The 22,996-nt window shown below is 35.3% G+C and overlaps 1 protein-coding gene across 1 annotated transcript in view; it reads left to right on the top strand.

Moving 5' to 3' along the window:
* The first annotated feature begins 812 nt into the window (after positions 1–812).
* The window catches only part of LOC110289209 (vomeronasal type-2 receptor 116-like), a 35,886-nt gene continuing 13,702 nt past the window's right edge, over positions 813–22,996 (top strand). Inside the window, exons 1-4 of the mRNA XM_085832674.1 lie at positions 813–1,030; positions 19,745–20,039; positions 20,375–21,166; positions 21,823–22,038. Of these exons, the coding sequence (XP_085688800.1) occupies positions 813–1,030; positions 19,745–20,039; positions 20,375–21,166; positions 21,823–22,038 (1,521 nt within the window). The remainder of the gene's footprint in view (positions 1,031–19,744; positions 20,040–20,374; positions 21,167–21,822; positions 22,039–22,996) is intronic.

Genomic DNA, 22,996 nt, shown 5'->3' with positions numbered 1-22,996 from the left:
GTTTCCTTAGGTTGTCTTCTAAGTATCAAATTGAAATGGAGTTTTAATTTTGCTCATTTTACATAATCTCTTTACAGAACTTTGAACCAAATAAGATAAAATAGATGTAATTTACTGAAAGCTGTAAATACAAATGATCTAGACATTGTAATAGTAATTCTTACCTTGACAATTTTCAAAAGTTTAATTATTGTGTAAAATTTAAAGATATTAGAGATAAATTCCCTTTCTTGAACTAAAAGCAGAAAATATTGGGAAAATGTACACCAATGCATATTGTACCAAATGTCTTGTAAGTTGTTTCCTATAATTCACACTTTTTCATTGCCAGCAAAAGCCCTGCAATGTATTAATTTTGAGTTGTTATACCTGCAATGTTTTCTTTTTAGATTTTTCACTTTTCAGTTAGTTGGCCTCTTATGAGGTAACCTGTGGGGAACAGCATAAATTGTTTATCATATTAAAGGGTTCTTGATTCATATGGTTCGCCAATTCATCCCAAGAGAAGATCAACCCTGAGCTCTTGCTGTCTGTAGTCTTTGCTGAAGTCATAGTGCCTTTGGCTAGTGAAGAATGTGAACAAACATAATTCCAAACTTGTTTTGCACTTGAATAGAAGGCCTCAGCAGCAGAGTTCATGTGAAATAACCGTTTCAAAATTCCCAAAGTCATTCTAAATCCCTTGGAATGATTAGTGAGACAGACTGAGTCATCAACAAATACACAACATACATAGTTACAAAAACATGAACCAAGCATATATGTACTGGACACTATTTGTTCTGCATCAAGGAGACCCATGAACTAATAGGATGTTCTCTTGGATTTTTATGTTCTGGTTCTTGCAAATAAACAAATTTGTCTCTGCTTTTACCTATAATATCAGTAGATGTTATGTACAAATCTCTGAAGAATTTCACCATAAAGGAGATGTCGTGATTGGTGCGTTTTTCCCACTTCACACATTCTACACTGGGAAGAAAAATCCACATTCGACTATCCCATATTACTATTTGGACACTCACATACAGTAAGTTCAATTATTTATTTTTCAAGTTCTAATTCTTACATCTTAAATGGAATAGTCATTAAACTTTACTAATCTGTTATATTTATTTTGACAAATTCACTCTTGGAATTTTTAAAATATTTTCATCAGTTTTATTTTACTTTCAGATTATTTTCCTCACTCACAGGGAAAGGAAATGGAAACTTCAACTGTGTTCACTTTAGTTTCTTCTTTGATTGTTAACCATAATTTCTTATTTGTTATTGTTGATATGCCACAATGATGGAAGATTTTTCATTGTTATGATTTCAAGGAAAAATGATTTATTCTAATCCCAGCCCTTGGGAGGCAGAGGCAGGCAGATTTCTGAGTTCAAGGCCAGTGTGGTCTGCAAAGTGAGTTCGAGGACATCCAGGGCTACACACAGAAACCCTGTCTCAAAAGCAAAAAACAACAAACAAACAAACAACAAAAAAAAACAAAACCACAAAGAATGATTTATTCTAATCCTGTCCTTCTTGCTCTTAGCATTTTGTAAGTACTGATTGCACCTATGATATTAGATGATGTCACTAAATGTTATGAGTTCAGTGTGAATATTGTAATACTTGATTGAAGAGGTAATGTGTGTTACATTCAGCTGATTTCAGAGTTAACAACATCACATATAGAAGTGGAAAATACTTCTATGCACATAGATGTTTCATCTATCTCATGTTTTTATTTTTATAAGTGTTTGTTTGATAGTTTAAATTTTAATCTCATACATCTTACCTGTGTTTACCTGTTTACTCCTTTGGTTTGCAGCATTTAGTTTCATTTTTATATATGTGTCTACTAAGACTTTGTGACTATAAGAGTTTCATCTTGGTGCTATTTCATAGCTTTAGATAAATAATCCAATTTAATGGATAGTGTCAGATAGGTATTACTGAGGTGGACAAAAATATTCTTGTATGTTTCTTAATAACGTAAATAAGTTGTTTTTATCCAAGAGAGAATTTCTTTCAAAGAATACATTTTTATGAATGTATGGAATAAGTAGTATGACATAGAAGTAGTACAATACTTCTTATCTATCTCTGTGAACACAAGAAGAAATATGTTAGAAATTGAGAAGCAGAAAATGACCAAAAGAAATACAGGAAAGATTTTAGAATTTCTAAAATAGAATCTGTCAAAATAACAATTAAAAACATCAAATAAAGTGAAAAGATGAATTTTGCTCTATGAGACAATACTGGGTGCTTGGTAAAATCTTTTGAGGTATTAAGCTATTAAATCAAAGAGAATGGAGGGGAAAATTGTTAGATATAAATTAAAACTTAATCATTTTTTAAACATACATGTTAATTTTGAATCATTTAAACATATCAAATATGGGTACATAAAATTTGTCATTTTGGTAAAATATTTAATGGTATTTCTAAATTTTTAGGGAATCATATGTTGACTCAAAAGAAATCATAATATTTCCTCATAGGCTTAGCTGATGGGGCAACTTTTGTTGTTGTGTAGGCACTTTTCTATTTTGTTATAATTAATGTTTCTTATAAATCCACTTTTCTGGTGTCCATTACGCTCAGCAGTTCAGGTACCAATGTGCATCAGCAAGCACTTCACGGTACAGGCTGTACTTCCAGATATGTGAGCAACTAGTGTGGTTTTACTCTTCATAGTTTGATAACATTGATATATCATATGAATTCCATTCTAGGCAGTATTGTTTTTAATAGATTTTATTATTTTTACCTGGGCTATGCACCATTGTGTGAAATTTTCATATTAAAAGACAAGCCAATTTTCTTGAACATTTCTTATGTAGGTAATGTCATTCTGGATTCTTTCTACCCTGCCTTCTCCCATGTATATGAGCCGTAAGTATGGTGCCATTCCGAACTATATTCTGAAATGGCTTTATAATTGATTTCACTCTTCCTATGAATTTAAGAAATGCAGTATTTCAGTACAAAACATTGATTTTTAATGCAAACACAATTCGTTCTCAGCCTTATTTTTATTTGAATTAACTACAAAAGTTCTTTCTTGGTACTAACCTTGTTGTAACCTCTTGTCTTCATTCATCGAATTTGTACTTTTTCCTCAGCAGCAATGTCTTCTTTGTGAGATCTCTTTTTTTCTCTGTGTATATTCTAAGGAAGACATAATCTGCAGCATTATATTCAATCAAATTTAAAGATACAAACAAAAGCAGCTCATAGCAAATATTTCAGGCTTGCTGCATACGTTTGGCAAGTTCTCACTGTGGTAAGGATTGATGGCTCTTTTTTGTAAGCACTATCAGGTTTATTTTACCATTCATCTCCTAGAAGTGTGTGTGTGCTTCCAACTAAAACATTCTCAACCTGTGTCTAATAAGACAGATGTGGAGTGATTTTACATAAAACCTTTCATGGGGAAAATTATAATCTTTCCTGTGGAAGAATATTAAACATTGGGTAAACTATTTCACATCATTCATTAGTTACCTACAATATTGTGTGTGTGTGTGTGTGTGTGTGTGTGCGCGCACTCAAAGGGTTGCTTGTGTTTGTTTGTGTGTGTGTGTGAGGATACATGTATGTCTGTGTATGTGAGAGTGTGTGTGTACCTGTAAGTGGGCATTTGCATGTGTGTGTATGCATGACTAATAAGTTAAAGTCCTCCTGGGCAATTAATGGAAGAAGACTCCATGAAATTAAATTGAGAAACAAAGTGCATAAGAATTTCCTACAGAAATTGAAAGGGGGAAATTATGCAATCATTTTATAATCTCAAGAATATAAATAATAAAAATAATTTTCATTTTCAAAATATATTTATTATAAAGCATGTGCTTTAAAAATTAGGAATGCAAAAGAGAGTGATCAAGTCTGTTTTATTGAAGTTGACTCTGATCATTGTTCTGTGACTGTAGATGTTGAGTTATTCTGCTCAATTAGTAGTGATTTTTTAAATTTCCCGCATATACAGAATTCTCAAATACCATATGTATCTTTAAATTTTTATATGTATTTATTTGAATATATAATGTTTATACATGAGGAAATGTCATTGATTCTATTTCTCAAATTAAACATCCTAATTATCAATTTTTGTCCTCCAGAATATATTATTTCATTTATATTTTATCTGTCTTCTTTCCTTTAAAATTTATATATGTTAATTTTTACAAATTTACTATTTTATGTCAAATAACTTTATTAATCATTAAAATAAAAATGAAGTTAATTTCAAAACACATGCATGCATTAACAACATGGGGTTTTAGATAATTTCATAGATATACTCAAGTAGGTAGTATAAGCAATTTTCCTATACCCAGCATGACAGGTTTTTGATCTTGCTTTTTCTGTTTCTGTATCTCTATTGCTTACCATCATATTGATATTATTATGACTACCATTTCTCTTTCTTTTTGTGTGTGTTTGTGTCTTTGTTCATGTGTGACTATGTGACCCTTTCATTTTCATACCTATTGAGTCTATTTCTTGTGTTATATTCTCAAGATTTGCATGTTTGTGAGCTGCCTAACATTATTGTTGGGAATCAAACTTGGTTTCTCTGGAAAAATGACACCCTTCATTGTTGAGCAAGTCCTCCTCCCCACCATAAAAATTTTCCTTGAAAATCTTAATAATGATAATATATTTACACTTATTAGAAATTCAGTACATAGATCATATTCCCCAAATAGTCCAATACCCACCCTCTTTCCCCATATTGCTCCTCCCCAAATTTAAGTTTTGTCTGGGGCTATCACAAGACAAGCTAATAAGTATCAGGTGATCTTTCTGAAATGACTTTGCATTAAATTATATCTATGGCCAAGGTCCAATAAGCAAGGCTTCAGAATAAATCATTTTAGGAAAGATTCCTGCTATAAATATGCTTTTTCTGGTATTAATAAACATACATAACAATCAGAATGTATTTGTACATTTCTATGAGCAGATATCTGCAGATTTAGGAATGTGGACTGTCTTGCAGTAATGCCATATAGACTAATAGATGATGTCTTAATTCTTAATGATGATCCTATTAGAATTCTTAAAATTAAATTTGTGTTTATTTATTTTTTTATAGTTGGACTCCTATTCAGTCCTTCTCTGATAGTGAAAAATGCAATGAGAACTCTGCCAGTCTCCCATGTGCCAATAGTTAATTGCTTGTATATAGTACCCAGACTTGCTTTTACTCAGAGCACATTCCAAGAGTTTGTAAAACAGTTAATCAAAGTTCATAAAATGGGAATTCTGTTTCAGTATAGGTGCTAGGACAGAAGATAAAATATTGACTGAATTTATCTATACAAAACTTCACTAATAACTTAGTTATGTTTTTTAAAATTTTTAATAAACCTGTGGAGGTGTGACAGATGATTCTGACAGAGAGTTCTTTGCAGATGTTATTAAGCATACTCTTAAAGAAAATGGACATTAATTTTAGAACTAGACAGTTGTTGACTTTTTTCAGTTTGTGCAAATGGTTAGTACTTGGTTTCTAGAAAGGATACTTTAGATGTGAATATTTAGGCAGATAAATATTCCTAATGGATTTGAATATATATATTCTCTGCTGTAAACTTCTGTTTCAATTTATTATTTGATTTTTGTGAGAACTTATGATGGACGTTTTAACATGTGATCATGTACATTGAAAGATGTATAACTGCTGAGGACCAAGAGAATTGTCGGAGGAACTGAAGAGGTTTTTTTGTTTGTTTGTTTCATATGTTGTGTTTTGTTTTTGTTTTTGTTGTTTCTTTTTCTTTTCTTTTTTTTCTTTTTTTTTTTTTTTTTGACAGAACACTACTTAGACAAAGAGGAGAAGGAATAATTTTTTTTTTTCACTTGCCCGCTCAGGATATTTATGCTTCTCCCTATTTTTTAGATACCTTTCATCAAAAATGTTTTACAACCTAGAAATAAACTTTAAAATTACTGTTCCAAGTGTCCCTTTTTCTTCCTGGGACATCCAACTAGCAGACTCAAAGTTAGAGCTGTGCAGTTCCTGCTGAGATAGATCAAAGGCCTCATTACTTAACCCCTTGTGGCCAGACCCTTGATGTCATTCTCATAATCCTACAGGCTTTTACTCTCAGAATGAGCAAGAAGGTTTTTAGGATGTTTAAGAAGTTATCATCAACATTAAACCATATTTGGAAAGCTAGAATTTCCAGAGACCCTCGAACTTTAAAGACACACTATAGTCCTTCTCATTACCCAGTCTCCTCTCTAGGTCAGGAGGTACCATAATCAACATTGGCTCCTTGGAACAAGAATTTTGAGGAAGGTATGTCAACACAGACAAGACTCTCAGTTGGACCTTGCAAACATCTTGATCATGGAGTGTGTGGTTATGGAGGGTGAGAAATAAGAGTTGATATTATATAATGCCATCAGCAGAGGCTGATATTGGGTACCATCAGAATCAGCTTTATACCATGAGTCACCAGCACTGACTTGAAATTGTCTGCTGCTATCAGCATAAGCCCATAGTATGTGCCATCAGAAGCTGGTTGTATTAGTTGAGTACCATCAGTGCCCAGGGTAGGCCAGGAACCATCAACTCAGGACTTAATTGCCTGCTTTCACCAGGCTGTTCACCCTGCAGTTCTATTTGAATTTGTCAGCATCATCCTTAGATCAGGAGCCATCAAATATGGGATGTGAGCATCTGAGTATCACTCAGGATGGAACAAAGTGATTCTACCGACAGAGAGATCTTTACAGAGGCTATTAAGAATTCTCTTAAAGAAAAACAAAAATGCATTAAGGCTAGCACCAGCCAACTGACTGACTTTCTTCATTTTGTAAAAATGGACAGTCCTTGGTTTCCAGGAAGGACACATTAGATATGAATGCATGGGAGAAAACAGTTAGATATTAACAACTGGATTACAGAGAATGGAGGACTAGGTGTGCCCCTTACAGCATTTGGTATTTGGACTGTGCTTAGGAAGGAATTGACAGATGACAAAAAAAAATAAATAAAGGCATATGTGCTCAGGAGTCATTCCATTCAGTTCCTTGTGAGGAGAATTGATTACTACTGTTTCCATCAGGATCTAAGAACAATGTTTATTCCTCGACGTAAAAGTCTGAGAAAAGTAGCTCAGGACAGGCTAGTGATAAATCAAAAAAGGAAAATCAACCTTTGAAGAGGAAACTGACTCAGAAATGAAACTATCAAAATATAAAAACATAAGGGGCCTAAACTGAAACATTTAAATATAAGTCATTCCATAAAACTCCCTCAAAAATGTAAAAAGCAATCAAAGAGATCTACAAGGTCTGTTTCTGGTGTATTCCAAGCTCTACAACAGGGTAAATTGTTAAGCTGTTTCCCAGAGTGTATGGAGAATATCAAGAGAAGAAGGATCTCTTACATAACATTAACATTTAAATTACTTATAACTCCTCATGATTAGTTTAAAATACTCATAGTCTGACTAATTAAAAAAACAATTTTATATATATATATATATATATATATATATATATATATATATATGAACTTGGCTAAAAAAGAGTTATCTAGGATGTCTGAAAAAAAGAGGAGAATATATTAACATATGAAATGATTATGGGAATGGGAAATACTTTGAAGAAACAACTCACAAAAAAAAATGACAAAGGAAGTTCTAGTAAAAATTGCAGCTGCAAATCAAGAACCATGGAGATGCTTGTCAAGTAGAGATACAAATTTCCAAAAGGCTTGATAATATAATAAAACAACCAAAAATTATATTGACGATGACTCTTTTGCTCAACTGATAGAGGCTCTGAGGCAAAAGATGTTGTTTTAAAGCATATGTCCTTTGAAAATGCTACACTCACTTGAAAATCTCTTTTAAAGACAATTTAAAATCTGGAAATTTATTTAAAGCATTTGCTGAGAATTCTACTTCCTATTCTCAAAATATATTCATTACAACCACCTCAGGAGGCCAGAACACTATCCAAAATCTTATTGATCAAAGACAGAAAAAAAATTTAGTAAATCAGGCTTGGACTACAAAATTACTCACAAAGCAGCAGACATAACAGCAAACAGTATCTCAGTAAGTCAGTAGGTCCCACATATTTTAATATTCTTGGCACCACTCGGAAATGAAATCTAACTGGATTTCCACCTGGCACGAAAAGGTACCACTACATAAAGAGTGCCATACTAGCTTTCATAAAAATATCACTGCCTTATTTGGTAATATTGTAATCCCTAATAATATAGGAATCTTATCAAACCAGGGAAACTGTGAGGAGCCTACTTCAGGCCCCTCAAACAATATTGGTCATTCAACAGCCTCAGGCAACCAATCCATTTGACAATGGAGAACTATCCAACAGCTGCATCAAGCAACCCTTGGCAGTACAAGACTTAACCTTCACAGAAATATTTATACCTGACTCCTTCTCAAACAGCTTACCTCAATTATTAAGAACTTAAAATGATTTTACTCACACAAGAAAACTTTACATAACCAATGGAGCTTATGACAGTAGTTCTTGGCTCTTAAATACTAAGGCCAAGCCCCTTTTTAAAATGTATGTGTCACGTTTTAATAGCTATTTTGCAATCTTAGCCCAAACTTTCAGAATTACAAATCTTCTTTAATTTAGAAATTGCCTTTTCTCTATTGGACATGTTCTTCTTTCTACTATACTTTATGCTCCAAGGCATGAAGCTAAGGATAAATTTGATTAATTAACAAAATACTTTTGATATTTTTAGGAAGATAAATTAGAAAAATCTTACAACTTCATGAAATCACCTTTGCTCTTTTTTTTTTATTTTTGATTTTTAATATTTTTATTACATATTTTCCTCAATTACATTTCCAATGCTATCCCAAAAGTCCCCCATAGCGCCCCCCACTTCCCTCCCCACCCATTCCCATTCTTTTGGCCCTGGCATTCCCCTATATTGGGGCATATAAAGTTTGCAAGTCCAATGGGCCTCTCTTTCCATTGATGGCCAACTAGGCCATCTTTCGATACATATGCAGCTAGAGACAAGAGCTCCGGGGTTCTGGTTAGTACATCATGTTGTTCCAACAATAGGGTTGCAGATCCCTTTAGCTCCTTGGGTACTTTCTCTAGCTTCTCCATTGGGAGCCCTGTGATACATCCAATAGCTGACTGTGAACATCCACTCCTGTGTTTGCTAGGCCCCGGCATCATCTCACAAGAGACAGTTATATTTGGGTCCTTTCAGCAAAATCTTGCTAGTGTATGCAATGGTGTCAGCGTTTAGAAGCTGATTATGGGATGGATCCCTGGATACAGCAGTCTCTAAATGGTCAATCCTTTCATCACAGCTACGAACTTTGTCTCTGTAACTCCTTCCCTGGGTGTTTTGTTCCCAATTCTAAGAAGGTGCACAGTGTCCACACTTTGGTCTTCATTCTTCTTGAGTTTCATGCGTTTAGCAAATTGGATCTTATATCTTGGGTATCCTAAGTTTTGGGCTAATATCCACTTATCAGTGAATACATATTGTGTGAGTTCTTTTGTGATTGTGTTACTTCACTCAAGATGATGCCCTCCAGGTCCATCCATTTGGCTAGGAATTTCATAAATTCATTCTTTTTAATAGCTGAGTAGTACTCCATTGTGTAAATGCACCATAATTTCTGTATCCATTCCTCTGTTGAGGGACATCTGGGTTCTTTCCAGCTTCTGGCTATTATAAATAGGGCTGCTATGAACATAGTTGAGCATGTGTCCTTTTTACCGGTTGGGACATCTTCTGGATATATGCCCAGGAGAGGTATTGCTGGATCCTCCGGTAGTACTATGTCCAATTTTCTGAGGAACTGCCAGACTGATTTCCAGAGTTGTTGTACAAGCTTGCAATCCCACCAACAATGGAGGAGTGTTCCTCTTTCTCCACATCCTCACCAGCATCTGCTGTCACCTGAATTTTTGATCTTAGCCATTCTGACTGGTGTGAGGTGGAATCTCAGGGTTGTTTTGGTTTGCATTTCCCTGATGATTAAGGATGTTGAACATTTTTTCAGGTGCTTCTCTGCCATTAGGTATTCTTCAGGTGAGAATTCTTTGTTCAATTCTGAGCCCCATTTTTTAATGGGGTTATTTGACTTTCTGGAGTCCACCTTCTTGAGTTCCTTATATATATTGGATATTAGACCCTTATCTGATTTAGGATAGGTAAAGATCCTTTCCCAATCTGTTGGTGGTTTTTTTGTCTTATTGATGGTGTCTTTTGCCTTGCAGAAGCTTTGCAGTTTCATGAGGTCCCACTTGTCAATTCTCGATCTTACAGCACAAGCCATTGCTGTTCTATTCAAGAATTTTTCCCCTGTGCCCATATCTTCAAGGCTTTTCCCCACTTTCTCCTCTATAAGTTTCAGTGTCTCTGGTTTTATGTGAAGTTCCTTGAGCCACTTAGACTTGACCTTAGTACAAGGAGATAGGAATGGATCGATTCGCATTCTTCTACATGATAACAACCAGTTGTGCCAGCACCATTTGTTGAAAATGCTGTCTTTCTTCCACTGGATGTTTTTAGCTCCCTTGTCGAAGATCAAGTGACCGTAGGTGTGTGGGTTCATTTCTGGGTCTTCAATTCTATTCCATTGGTCTATTTGTCTGTCACTATACCAGTACCATGCAGTTTTTATCACAATTGCTCTGTAGTAAAGCTTTAGGTCTGGCATGGTGATTCCACCAGAGGTTCTTTTATCCTTGAGAAGAGTTTTTGCTATCCTAGGTTTTTTGTTATTCCAGATGAATTTGCAGATTGCACTTTCTAATTCGTTGAAGAATTGAGTTGGAATTTTGATGGGGATTGCATTGAATCTGTAGATTGCTTTTGGCAAGATAGCCATTTTTAAAATGTTGATCCTGCCAATCCATGAGCATGGAAGATCTTTCCATCTTCTGAGATCTTCTAGAAATTCTTTCTTCAGAGACTTGAAGTTCTTATTATACAGATCTTTCACTTCCTTAGTTAGAGTCACGCCAAGATATTTTATATTATTTGTGACTATTGAGAAGGGTGTTGTTTCCCTAATTTCTTTCTCAGCCTGTTTATTCTTTGTGTAGAGAAAGGCCATTGATTTGTTTGAGTTAATATTATATCCAGCTACTTCACCAAAGCTGTTTATCAGGCTTAGGAGTTCTCTGGTGGAATTTTTAGGGTCACTTATATATACTATCATATCATCTGCAAAAAGTGATATTTTGACTTCATCTTTTCCAATTTGTATCCCCTTGATCTCCTTTTGTTGTCGAATTGCTCTGGCTAGGACTTCAAGTACAATGTTGAATAGGTATGGAGAAAGTGGACAGCCTTGTCTAGTCCCTGATTTTAGAGGGATTGCTTCAAGCTTCTCACCATTTACTTTGATGTTGGCTACTGGTTTGCTGTAGATTGCTTTTATCCTGTTTAGGTATGGGCCTTGTATTCCTGATCTTTCCAAGACTTGTATCATGAATGGGTGTTGGATCTTGTCAAATGATTTTTCTGCATCTAAAGAGATAACCATGTGGATTTTGTCTTTGAGTTTGTTTATATACTGGATTATGTTGATAGATTTTTGTATATTGAACCATCCTTGCATCCCTGGGATGAAACCTACTTGGTCAGGATGGATGATTGTTTTGATGTGTTCTTGGATTTGGTTAGCAAGAACTTTGTTGAGGATTTTTGCATCAATATTCATAAGGGATATTGGTCTGAAGTTTTCTATCTTTGTTGGGTCTTTTTGTGGTTTAGGTATCAGAGTAATTGTGGCTTCATAGAATGAGTTGGGTAGAGTACCTTCTGTTTCTATTTTGTGGAATAGTTTGTGAAGAACTGGGATTAGATCTTCTTTGAAGGTCTGATAGAACTCTGCACTAAACCCATCTGGTCCTGGGCTTTTTTTGGTTGGGAGACTATTAATGACTGCTTCTATTTCTTTGGGGGATATAGGGTTGTTTAGATCATTAACCTGATCTTGGTTCAACTTTGGTACCTGGTATCTGTCTAGGAACTTCTCCATTTCATCCAGGTTCTCCAGTTTTGTTGAGTATAGCCTTTGGTAGAAGGATCTGATGGTGTTTTGGATGTCTTCAGGATCTGTTGTTATGTCTCCTTTTTCATTTCTGATTTTGTTAATTAGAATACTTTCCCTGTGCCCTCTAGTTAGTCTGGCTAAGGGTTTATCTATCTTGTTGATTTTCTCAAAGAAGCAGCTCCTTGATTGGTTGATTCTTTGAATAGTTCTTCTTGTTTCCACTTGATTGATTTCGCCCCTGAGTTTGATTATTTCCTGCCGTCTACTCCTCTTGGGTGAATTTGCTTCCTTTTGTTCTAGTGCTTTTAGGTGTGTTGTCAAGCTGCTAATGTGTGCTCTTTCTAGTTTCTTTTTGGAGGCACTCAGAGCTATGAGTTTTCCTCTTAGAAATGCTTTCATTGTGTCCCATAAGTTTGGGTATGTTGTGGCTTCATTTTCATTGAACTCTAAAAAGTCCTTGATTTCTTTCTTTATTCCTTCCTTGACCAAGGTATCATTGAGAAGAGTGTTGTTCAGTTTCCATGTGAATGTTGGCTTTCTATTATTTATTTTGTTATTGATGATCAGCCTTAGTCCATGGTGATCTGATAGGATGCATGGGACAATTTCAATATTTTTGTATCTTTTGAGTCCTGTTTTGTGCCCAATTACGTGGTCAGTTTTGGAGAAGGTACCATGAGGTGCTGAGAAGAAGGTGTATCCTTTTGTTTTAGGGTAAAATGTTCTGTAGATATCTGCCAGATCCATTTGATCCATAATTTCTGTTAGTTTCACTGTGTCCCTGTTTAGTTTCTGTTTCCATGATCTGTCCATTGGTGAAAGTGGTGTGTTGAAGTCTCCCACTATTATTGTATGAGGTGCAATGTGTGCTTTGAGATTTACTAAAGTTTCTTTAATGAATGTGGCTGCCTTTGTATTTGGAGCATAGATATTCAGGATTGATAGTTCCTCTTGGAGGATTTTACCTTTGATGAGTATGAAGTGTCCCTCCCTGTCTTTTTTGATGACTTTGGGTTGGAAGTCAATCTTATCAGATATTAGAATGGCTACTCCAGCTTGTTTCTTCATACCATTTGCTAGGAAAATTGTTTTCCAGCCTTTCATTCTGAGGTAGTGTCTATCTTTTTCTCTGAGATGAGTTTTCTGTAAGCAGCAAAATGTTGGGTCTTGTTTGTGTAGCCAGTTTGTTAGTCTATGTCTTTTTATCGGGGAGTTGAGTCCATTGATATTAAGAGATATTAAGGAAAAGTAATTGTTGTTTCCTGTTATTTTTGTTGTTAAAGTTGGCATTCTGTTCTTGTGGCTGTCTTCTTTTAGGTTTGTTGAGGGATTACCTTCTTGTTTCTAGGGCGTGGTTCCTGTCCTTGTATTGGTTTTTTTCTGTTATTATCCTTTGAAGGGCTGGATTCGTGGAGAGATAATGTGTGAATTTGGTTTTGTCGTGGAATACTTTGGTTTCTCCATCTATGTTAATTGAGAGTTTGGCTGGGTATAGTAGCCTGGGCTGGAATTTGTGTTCTTTTAGTGTCTGTATAACATCCGTCCAGGATCTTCTGGCTTTCATAGTCTCTGGTGAAAAATCTGGTGTAATTCTGATAGGCTTGCCTTTATATGTTACTTGGCCTTTTTCTCTTACTGCTTTTAGTATTCTATCTTTATTTAGAGCATTTGTTGTTCTGATTATTATGTGTCGGGAGGTATTTCTTTTCTGGTCCAGTCTATTTGGAGTTCTGTAGGCTTCTTGTATGTTCATGGGCATCTCTTTCTTTAGATTTGGGAAGTTTTCTTCTATAATTTTGTTGAAGATGTTTGCTGGTCCTTTGAGTTGAAAATCTTCATTCTCATCCACTGCTATTATCCGTAGGTTTGGTCTTCTCATTGTGTCCTGTATTTCTTGGATGTTTTGAGTTAGGATCTTTTTGCATTTTACATTTTCCTTGATTGTTGTGCCAATGTTCTCTATGGAATCTTCTGCACCTGAGATTCTTTCTTCCATCTCTTGTATTCTGTTGCTGATGCTAGTATCTATGGTTCCAGATTTCTTTCCTAGGGTTTCTATCTCCAGTGTTGCCTCATTTTGGGTTTTCTTTATTGTGTCTACTTCCCTTTTTATGTCTAGTATGGTTTTGTTCATTTCCATCATATGTTTGGATGTGTTTTCCTGTTTTTCTGTAAGGACTTCTACCTGTTTGATTATGTTATCCTGTTTTTCTTTAAGGATTTGTAACTCTTTAGCAGTGTTCTCCTGCAATTCTTTAAGGGATTTTTGTGCTTCCTCTTTAGTGTCTTCTGCCTGTTTAGCATTGTTCTCCTGTATTTCTTTAAGTGTGTTATTAAAGTCCTTCTTGAACTCCTCTACCATCATCAGGAGATTTGCTTTTAGATCCGTGTCTAGCTTTTCCGGTGTGTTGGGGTGCCCTGGACTGGGCAAAGTGGGGGTGCTGGGTTCTGATGATGGTGAGTGGTCTTGGTTTCTGTTAGTAAGATTATTACGTTTACCTTTCGCCATCTGGTAATCTCTGGGGTTAGTTGTTATTGTTGTCACTGTTTAAAGATTGGAGCAGAAGCTGTGTTCCACTCACCAGCAGTCTCAAAATCCTGCGGTGGTGGTCGTGGGTAGCTGACGGTACCCCGGTGCTGGTCCAGCCGGAAGAGGCCTGTGGTCCTACTCAGGCCGGTTTTCTGCTTCCCTAACTAATGCAGTCTCTGGTCCCGCGTGCAATTGGATTGGAGCAGAAGCTGTGTTCCACTCATCAGAAGTCTTAAGATCTTGTGGTGGGTGTTGTGGGTAGCTGGCGAGTGTCAGCTGACCCTGCGCCCCAGCTGCCCTGGTGCTTTTCTGACCGGAAGAGGCTTGTGGCCCTATGTAGGCAGGATTTCTCTCTCCCCAACCAGAGCAGTCTCAGGTCCCGCGTGATTGGACTGGAGCAGAAGCTGTGTTCCACTCACCAGCAGTCCCAAAATCCTGCAGCGGGGGTCGTGGGTAGCTGGCGGGTGTCAGGCAATCCTGTGCTCCAGCTACCCCGGCGCTGATCCGGCCGGATGAGGCCTGTGGCCCTACTCAGGCCAGTTTCTGCTTCCCTAACTAATGCAGTCTCAGGTCCCGCGCGCAATTGGATTGGAGCAGAAGCTGTGTTCCACTCTCCAGAAGTCTTAAGATCCTGTGGCGGGTGTTGTGGGTAGCTGGCGAGTGTCAGCCGACCCTGCGCCCCAGCTTCCCCGGTGCTTTTCCCACCTTTGCTCTTAGAAAAACTGCTACTGACAAAGTTTAATACAATTCTTAATCAAGATCACTATGTATTCCTTTGATATCTTTGAGGATTAGCCATCATAGAATAAGATTTGTCTAGAAGAAATCACATTATTAAAGAAAACTGACTCTGCTTCCAGAAGTTATCAAATAGCAATACTTTTGTGCTGTTAGTAGAAATGGGCCCCCAGAGATTCATGTATGTGACTACCTGGCCCATACTGACTGGTCTTGTAGGAGTAGGTCTGGCCTTTGTAGAGTTACTATGTCCCTATAAAATGGTGGTTTAGAACTCCAAGAAGCTCAGTTTTTTTCCTGGGCCTTCATTTCTACTGCTTGTGGATAAAAATGTATAACTCTCAGCTCCTTGTCCAAGACCATTTCTGCCTGCATAATGCAATGCTTCCCACCAGGATTAAATGGACAAGATCTCTGAAAGTGTAAGTTTTCCTTCATAAAATATATTATGGTCGTTGTGGGTCTTCACATCCACCAAACACAGGGAAGACAAATGTTGATATTAGAGGAAGGGTTATTACTTTGAAGTGCTATGTGGTTTTGTTTTTTTGATTTTTGAGTTTTTGTTATTTATTTATTTATATATTTACCTATTTATTTTTGAGAAAGATTGACTATGGGACTTTTTTGAAGGAAAGCAATGAAATACTTTAAGTGCAAGTGCTGCTTAATGAGCCAACCAATAAAGTTTGTGGGAAAAAAAAAAACATTCTGAGTGTAGTTTTACCTCTGCATTGTTGATTCAAGTAGACAAAGAGGAAATGAGTATTAGTGTTTTGTTTAGATATGTTGGAAAAGAATGTTGTTTCATTTTGACTTTCAAAATGTGACCCTGAATTTAAAGTGCAGGACTATTGATTAATTCCATTGGCAAGAAAATCTCAACAGCCTTTTATTGAAATGGCATGTGGTTATTAATATTTAAGCATATGAAGATATATAATGAAATGTACAAACCTGAGTAAAAAAAAATTCACAATGTGCAGATTGAGGTGAAAATAGTACTAAAATTGCAATTGATCTAATTCCTTTGTTCAAACACATACAGATATTAAAGGAAAGCCTAGTGTAAAATGAAAAAAAAGGGGTTGAAAATCTCTGGGCAAAATTCTTCCCATCTAAAGCCGGGCGTGGTGGCGCACGCCTTTAATCCCAGCACCCGGGAGGCAGAGGCAGGCGGATTTCTGAGTTCGAGGCCAGCCTGGTCTACAAAGTGAGTTCCAGGACAGCCAAGGCTACACAGAGAAACCCTGTCTCGAAAAACCAAAAAAAAAAAAAATTCTTCCCATCTATGCTTCATATGTGTGAAAAGGAGTTTAAGGACACCAACCTTGTCTACAGATAGTGTTTCAGGATACACAAATGTAGAAATTAAAAGAAACCAAGAAGAATAGAAAACTGGCTAAGATTTAATTTTCCAAGGGAGCCCTGTTATTGCTCTAGCAAGGAATATAACATAGAAGGTTCAGCCATGTGGTTCTGGCATTAAGAGACAGGATTGAAAAAATGTGTTCTGGCATCTTTCTCTGTGACTTAGGACATTTGTTATGGCCAGTATTATAACAGGGATATCTGTGTAAGGAGACATAGAGGATCTGTTTTTTTAAACTCCAAAGGAGAACCCTGAATGCTGAAGATGACAGAGGTGTGGTATAACTGCACACATTCACTGCTAACAGGGAATGGAAAAAACCCAAGAGCAATAAGTGTTATGAAGTCAATAGAGATGAAAGGAATTGGAGATGTAAAGATAAATTATAATCAGACATGGAATTGCAGTGCTTGGAGTTTGTATTACTTATGATTTCTATTCCTGCACAAAAATCATGACCAAGAAGCAAGTTGGGGAGGAAAGGATTTCTTTGCCTTAGACTTCCACACTGCTGTTCATCACCAAGGAAATCAGGACTGGAACTCAAGCAGGTCAGAAAGCAGGAACTGATGCAGAGGTCATGGAGGGATGTTCATTACTGGCTTGCTTCCCCTGGCTTGCTCAGCCTGCTCTCTTATAGAACCAAGACTACCAACCCAGAGATGGTCCCTCCCACAAGGAGCCTTTCCCCATTGATCACTAATTGAGAAAATGCCTTACAGTTGTATCTCATGGAGGCATTTCCTCAACTGAAGCTCCTTTCTCTGTGATAACTCCAGCTTTGTCAAGTTGACACAAAACTAGCCAGTACAGAGTTTGCTCAACTTGTATTAGATCTTGCTTTGGCACATTGTTTTCTGTTCTTTTTTTCTCAAATTTAAATGGTATTATGTTCCATTATACGATGGAAGTATGTGATCTACATTTTTTCTTTATTTTTCAGGAGATTATATTGCATTGTTATATACATTTTAGAAGAATCTTTGAACTTTGGACTTCAAACAAACCTGATGCTATTTTAGATTATGTGAAATTAAAGTGGACCTAATCCATTTTGCACTATTTTATGGCTACAACACTATCATGGTCAAGGAATAGAATGTAGTGGTTTGTATAGGAATGGCTCCATAGACTATTCTGTTTAGATGTTTGACCATGCTGTGTGGCACTATTAGATTATGTGTCCTTGTTGGAGTAGGCATGGACGTTTTAGAGCACGTGCGTCACATTGTTCATGGAGTTACACTTCTGAGAAGAACAAAACTAGTCAGTGTGTTCCTGTTTCTACTTTAGGTGACTGTGTATTAGGATATAAAACCGTCAGATGAATTTTGAAGACCATTTCTGCAAGAACAGAGTCTTATTTCCCACCATGACAATAATAGACTAAAACTCTGAAATTATAAACTAGGTCTAGTTAAATGTTTTCATTTATGAGAATAGTCATGCACATTATGTCTCCTCACAGCAATACATTCCTAACTAAGAATTCCCATTTAAATAGGGTTTGGAACTCATGCTGACCTCCATTTTCCTTACTACTGTTTTGATTCACTTGAACTTTCACAGATCATTGCATGTTATTATATTTAGGGTGAGATCATAAATATAAATTCTCTCGTGTCTTGAGAATTCATTTTTTCCATGAAGTTATTGTTAACCTCTGGTTTTTAGGTTTTTAACACAGATTTTGACCTAAATACTTATCACTGGGGGAGAAGCAAAAATATATAATGAAAACTTAATGACTTTTTTTTCTGTTATCCACTTTGACAGAAACATTAAGTAATATTCTTATGTAGGTGTGGATTTGGAGCCTTTCAGAGTAAAGGTTTTTTTTTTTCTCAGCAAAACATAATTAAACAGATAAAGAGATGTTTCAGAGAATAGAAAACACAAATTGTGTGGAACTGAGTTCATACTTCACCAAAGAATATGAGTACATGCCTGTAATCCAGTGATGCTATGGAGGGTAAGAGATTAAATCAAAAGAATCTTTTCAGGATTCCTATGAAGAGATCAAGGCATATGTGATAAGAAATACAGGAATCCAGCAGGCGAATATGGTAGTGCATGACTTTATTCCCAGTAATCTAGAAAAGGAGACTGGTGGGCATTTCTGAGTTCAAGATCAGTGTGATTTTCACAACAACTTACAGTCAAGTCATAGACACTGTATTATTGAGTAAACCAAGGAAGCAACTTAATATAAAGTGAATGAAATGCATAAATGATTTAGTGCATATCTATCTATCTATCTATCTATCTATCTATCTATCTATCTATCTGTCTGTCTATCTATCTATTTATCATCTATCATCTATCTATCTTTCTACCTATCCATACAAGTAAATAAAATATACTATAAATAAGGCAAATAGTAATCAAACTGTGGTTGTCTTAACTTGAATTTATTCTTTCTTAACTTTATACAACTGTACATTCTAAGAGACATGCATGCATGCAGTCACACATAAAAACATCATAAATAGAATGATAAAAATATAAAGGGCATAATACTGTGCCATTTAATGTCACGTATTCACATACAGGAGTGGGCTTTCCTTTGTTTCTCTAAGACATTAGTAAATGCATGCTGCAATATATAAAAAATTATATCAGAGAAATAGTTTCCATAGTCACATGCCATGAAATGAAGGTCAGAATATTATTTAATTAAAATACTGTTTTTAAAAGTCTCTGGGGTTGATAGTAAAATAGTTAGTTTTCATAGGTGAAGACCCCAGAATGCTGAAAATCTACATTCCAATAAATGTGATATTTGAGGTAAAATGATTACTTATTCATAAACAAAATGAGTAAAGAATCAATATATGAAATATAAATAATATATGCATTGAGGATCAATAAATAATGAGTAGCAATGTTAAAGGAGCCTTCCTATTCTACCATATTTACCTAATCCAGTTCATCTGTTCAAGGTGAAGAAATTAAATTACATATTTTATAGATTCAAAATTAAACTATATAACTTACTGTACTAAATATGCAGATGTGTATGGTAAAGTTGATCGTTATATTACCATTTTTATGCCATTTAAACAGGTATAACTTTAAGAACTACCAGTATATTCTTGCTCTGCAATTTGCCATTGAGGAGATCAATGGGAACCCCAATCTTTTACCCAACATATCTCTTGGATTCGATTTTTACAATGTCAGATTCACTGGAAAGTACATTTTTGATATTACTTTTAATTGGCTCACAGCTCTTGGTGAGAGAAATTATATACCTAATTACAGTTGTAAAAAGAGAAATTTCACTGCTGCACTGACAGGAACATCATGGATAACATCTGCCCAAATTGGGACATTGCTTCAACTCTTTAAATTTCCACAGGTGAGAAAATGTGGATTTTGGGAACCGAGAGTCAGTTCTCTTTGTTATTGTATTGGTGTATTTAAACTGAAAGAATGGTTGATCAATTATCCAAACCTCAAAGTAATACTCAGAACATGGAGTTCAATCCAGGTTTCTCTTGCTTGTAAGAGAATTATTTATGTAGTAAATGAAGCTAGATAAGTCCTGGAAACTTCCATGCCTAACAAAAATTTCTGTTAAATGTAGTATGTGTAATGTCTCTTTAAAATATTCTCCTGTATTCTTCTATTGCTTAAGGGAATAAAATTTATTTAGATGTCAACATTTTTTCTCTTCTTTCCAATTTGCTTCAGATTAGTTTTGGACCTTATGATCTTCTCCTGAGTGACCATGGTCAGTATCCTTCTCTCTACCAGATGGCCCCCAAGGACACGTCACTTTCACTTGCCATTGTTTCATTGATGGTTCATTTTAGGTGGTCATGGGTTGGTCTCATACTCCCCGATGACCACAAAGGAATTGAAATTCTCTCAGATTTTAGAAAAGAGATGGAGAGAAATGGCATCTGCCTAGCTTTTATAAAAATAACCCCAGAAACATGGACTTCATATGTTTCCAAATTCTGGGAAAATATGGATGAGACAAATGTAACAATTATTTATGGTGACATTGATTCGCTAGAAGGTGTAATGAGGAATATTGAGCAAAGGTTATTGACATGGAATGTCTGGATCATGAACATTGAACATCATGTTATTGACAGAGCTGATTATTTCATGTTAGACCCATTCCATGGAAGCCTAATTTTTAAGCACAATTATAGAGAGAATTTTGAATTTACCAAATTTATTAAAACAGTTAATCCCAATAAATACCCAGAAGACATTTATCTTCCTAAGCTGTGGTATTTGTTCTTCAAGTGCTCATTTGCTGACACTAATTGTCACGTGTTAGACAACTGTCAAACCAATGCTTCTTTGGATATACTCCCTCGTCACATATTTGATGTGGCCATGAATGAAGAGAGCACAAGTATTTACAATGGTGTGTATGCTGTGGCTCACAGCCTCCATGAGATGAGACTTCAACAACTTCAAATGCAACCATATGAAAATCGCAAAGGGATGGTGTTCTTTCCATGGCATGTAATAACCTTTCTACTGTATTTTATTGTCAGCACTCTGGCATAAGAGATTTGCAGCAACACTAATTAGGGATTGTAAAATTCAGGTATCTTGTCCACAATTAAGAATTGTTTGTGTTTCTAATCTTACCTATAAATCAATATAGTTTCAAATGTATGAAGTTTTGAAATCATGTGCAAGATACCAGGAGCAAATATGCTTTGTCAACATCAAGTTCTTTTCATCAATATCTAGCTGTGCATTCTTCTTACAGTAATAGAGGCAATTAATATACTCATTGCTTTATATATTTTTAAGAGAAATTACAACGGGGTCATTTATGTGAAACAATGATAGTTGGTTTATATAGACATGATGCCTTTGAATTAATTTCTTGACATTAGTATCTTCATTTTGGACACTAGCTCTGAACATATTCTGAAGGTGAAGGAGTCTTGCTTAGTTTCAAAAAAGCTTATTTTTTCATAGAACAGTTGTCATTGATGGCTTACTTGAGCTTGGTTCTAAGTTTTCACTTGAAGATCAATAATAATGTTATTCTGAACATCCTCTTCACTAAGTCATCCTTAATGGAATCTTCATTAATATTGATGTTCACAGCAGAATTTATTCTACCCTTATGCACAATGAAATATAAAATTATGTTTCTCTTTAAGCTTAATACTTTCCTGAAGGATATTGACGTGAAAGACAAAAGGAGTTTAGATTGGAAACAGACAATAGATACAGAGTATGACATTCATAATATTTGGAATTTACCAAAGGGTCTTGGATTAAAAGTGAAAATAGGATCCTTTTCTGCAAATGCTCCCAAAGGTCAACAGTTGTCATTATCTGAACACATGATTCAATGGCCAGAAATATTTTCAGAGGTGGGTTATATATTACCTAAATGCTTTGTGCTTATATTATTAAAACAATTATATTCTCTGATATAATGATGATTGACTCAAGTTCCATGACACTTGGAGTATCAGTATAAAAGTGTTTAAAGTATTTCTAGTATACTGTTTTTATTTTCCTTGATTAAGATCAATGGAAGTATACAGTGTTCAATAAGTCCCCCTCAAATGAGGAGTAGGTTTCCTCCATTTCTCATAAATGAGGGATGGGACACATGGAAAGAGGAAATTTTCATCTCCATATGACTCGTGTGTTAATGTACTTGAGGAAAATCTCTTTTGGAGATTAAAATCCTAAAACAATATTAAGTTTATTAAATACCATGACCAAAAATGACTTTTATAAGATAGACTGTATTTTGTTTTATGGTTTTAGAATTATCAGTTTCTACAAAGAATAGAAGCATAACAACAAATTTACATACTGGAGAGAGGAAATGGAAAAAATATTTCTATCCTCAAATATTAACAGCATATAAAATTAGTATCCTAGAATTAAGGAAACGTTTTCACTTTTCAATTCCCAACCACTGTGTCCTAATTTCATCACCAAGTATGAATTCCCTAAAGATTCAATAACTTCCCTTATAATATCACAAAAATGTAAATAAGCATAAAATGATAATATTCTTTAAAATATTATTTAATATCTCCATTAGCAATCCTTAATTGTCTTTAATTCTCAATATGTGCTATCTTATCGAATGTTTAATAATAACTTGAAAGACCTTACAAACCAATTTGAGAGTGCAGGGCATTATATTTGAATATACATGGTTTTCATATGTAACAGGTTGCAAATGATATATCATTCTCTGAATTCAGGAAGAAATGAATACTCCAGCTCTCTTCTATCTTCCCTGTAATTTTGACATTCTTAAAATAAATATTGACAATTAAATTTTAACTGAGTCTTTTCATGTTAGCT

Source organism: Mus caroli, unplaced genomic scaffold (assembly GCF_978045245.1).
Source record: "Mus caroli unplaced genomic scaffold, Mus_caroli_1 scaffold_18, whole genome shotgun sequence".
In the NCBI taxonomy this organism is placed as follows: Eukaryota; Metazoa; Chordata; class Mammalia; order Rodentia; family Muridae; genus Mus; species Mus caroli.
This window is presented reverse-complemented; position numbering and strand designations above follow the sequence as displayed.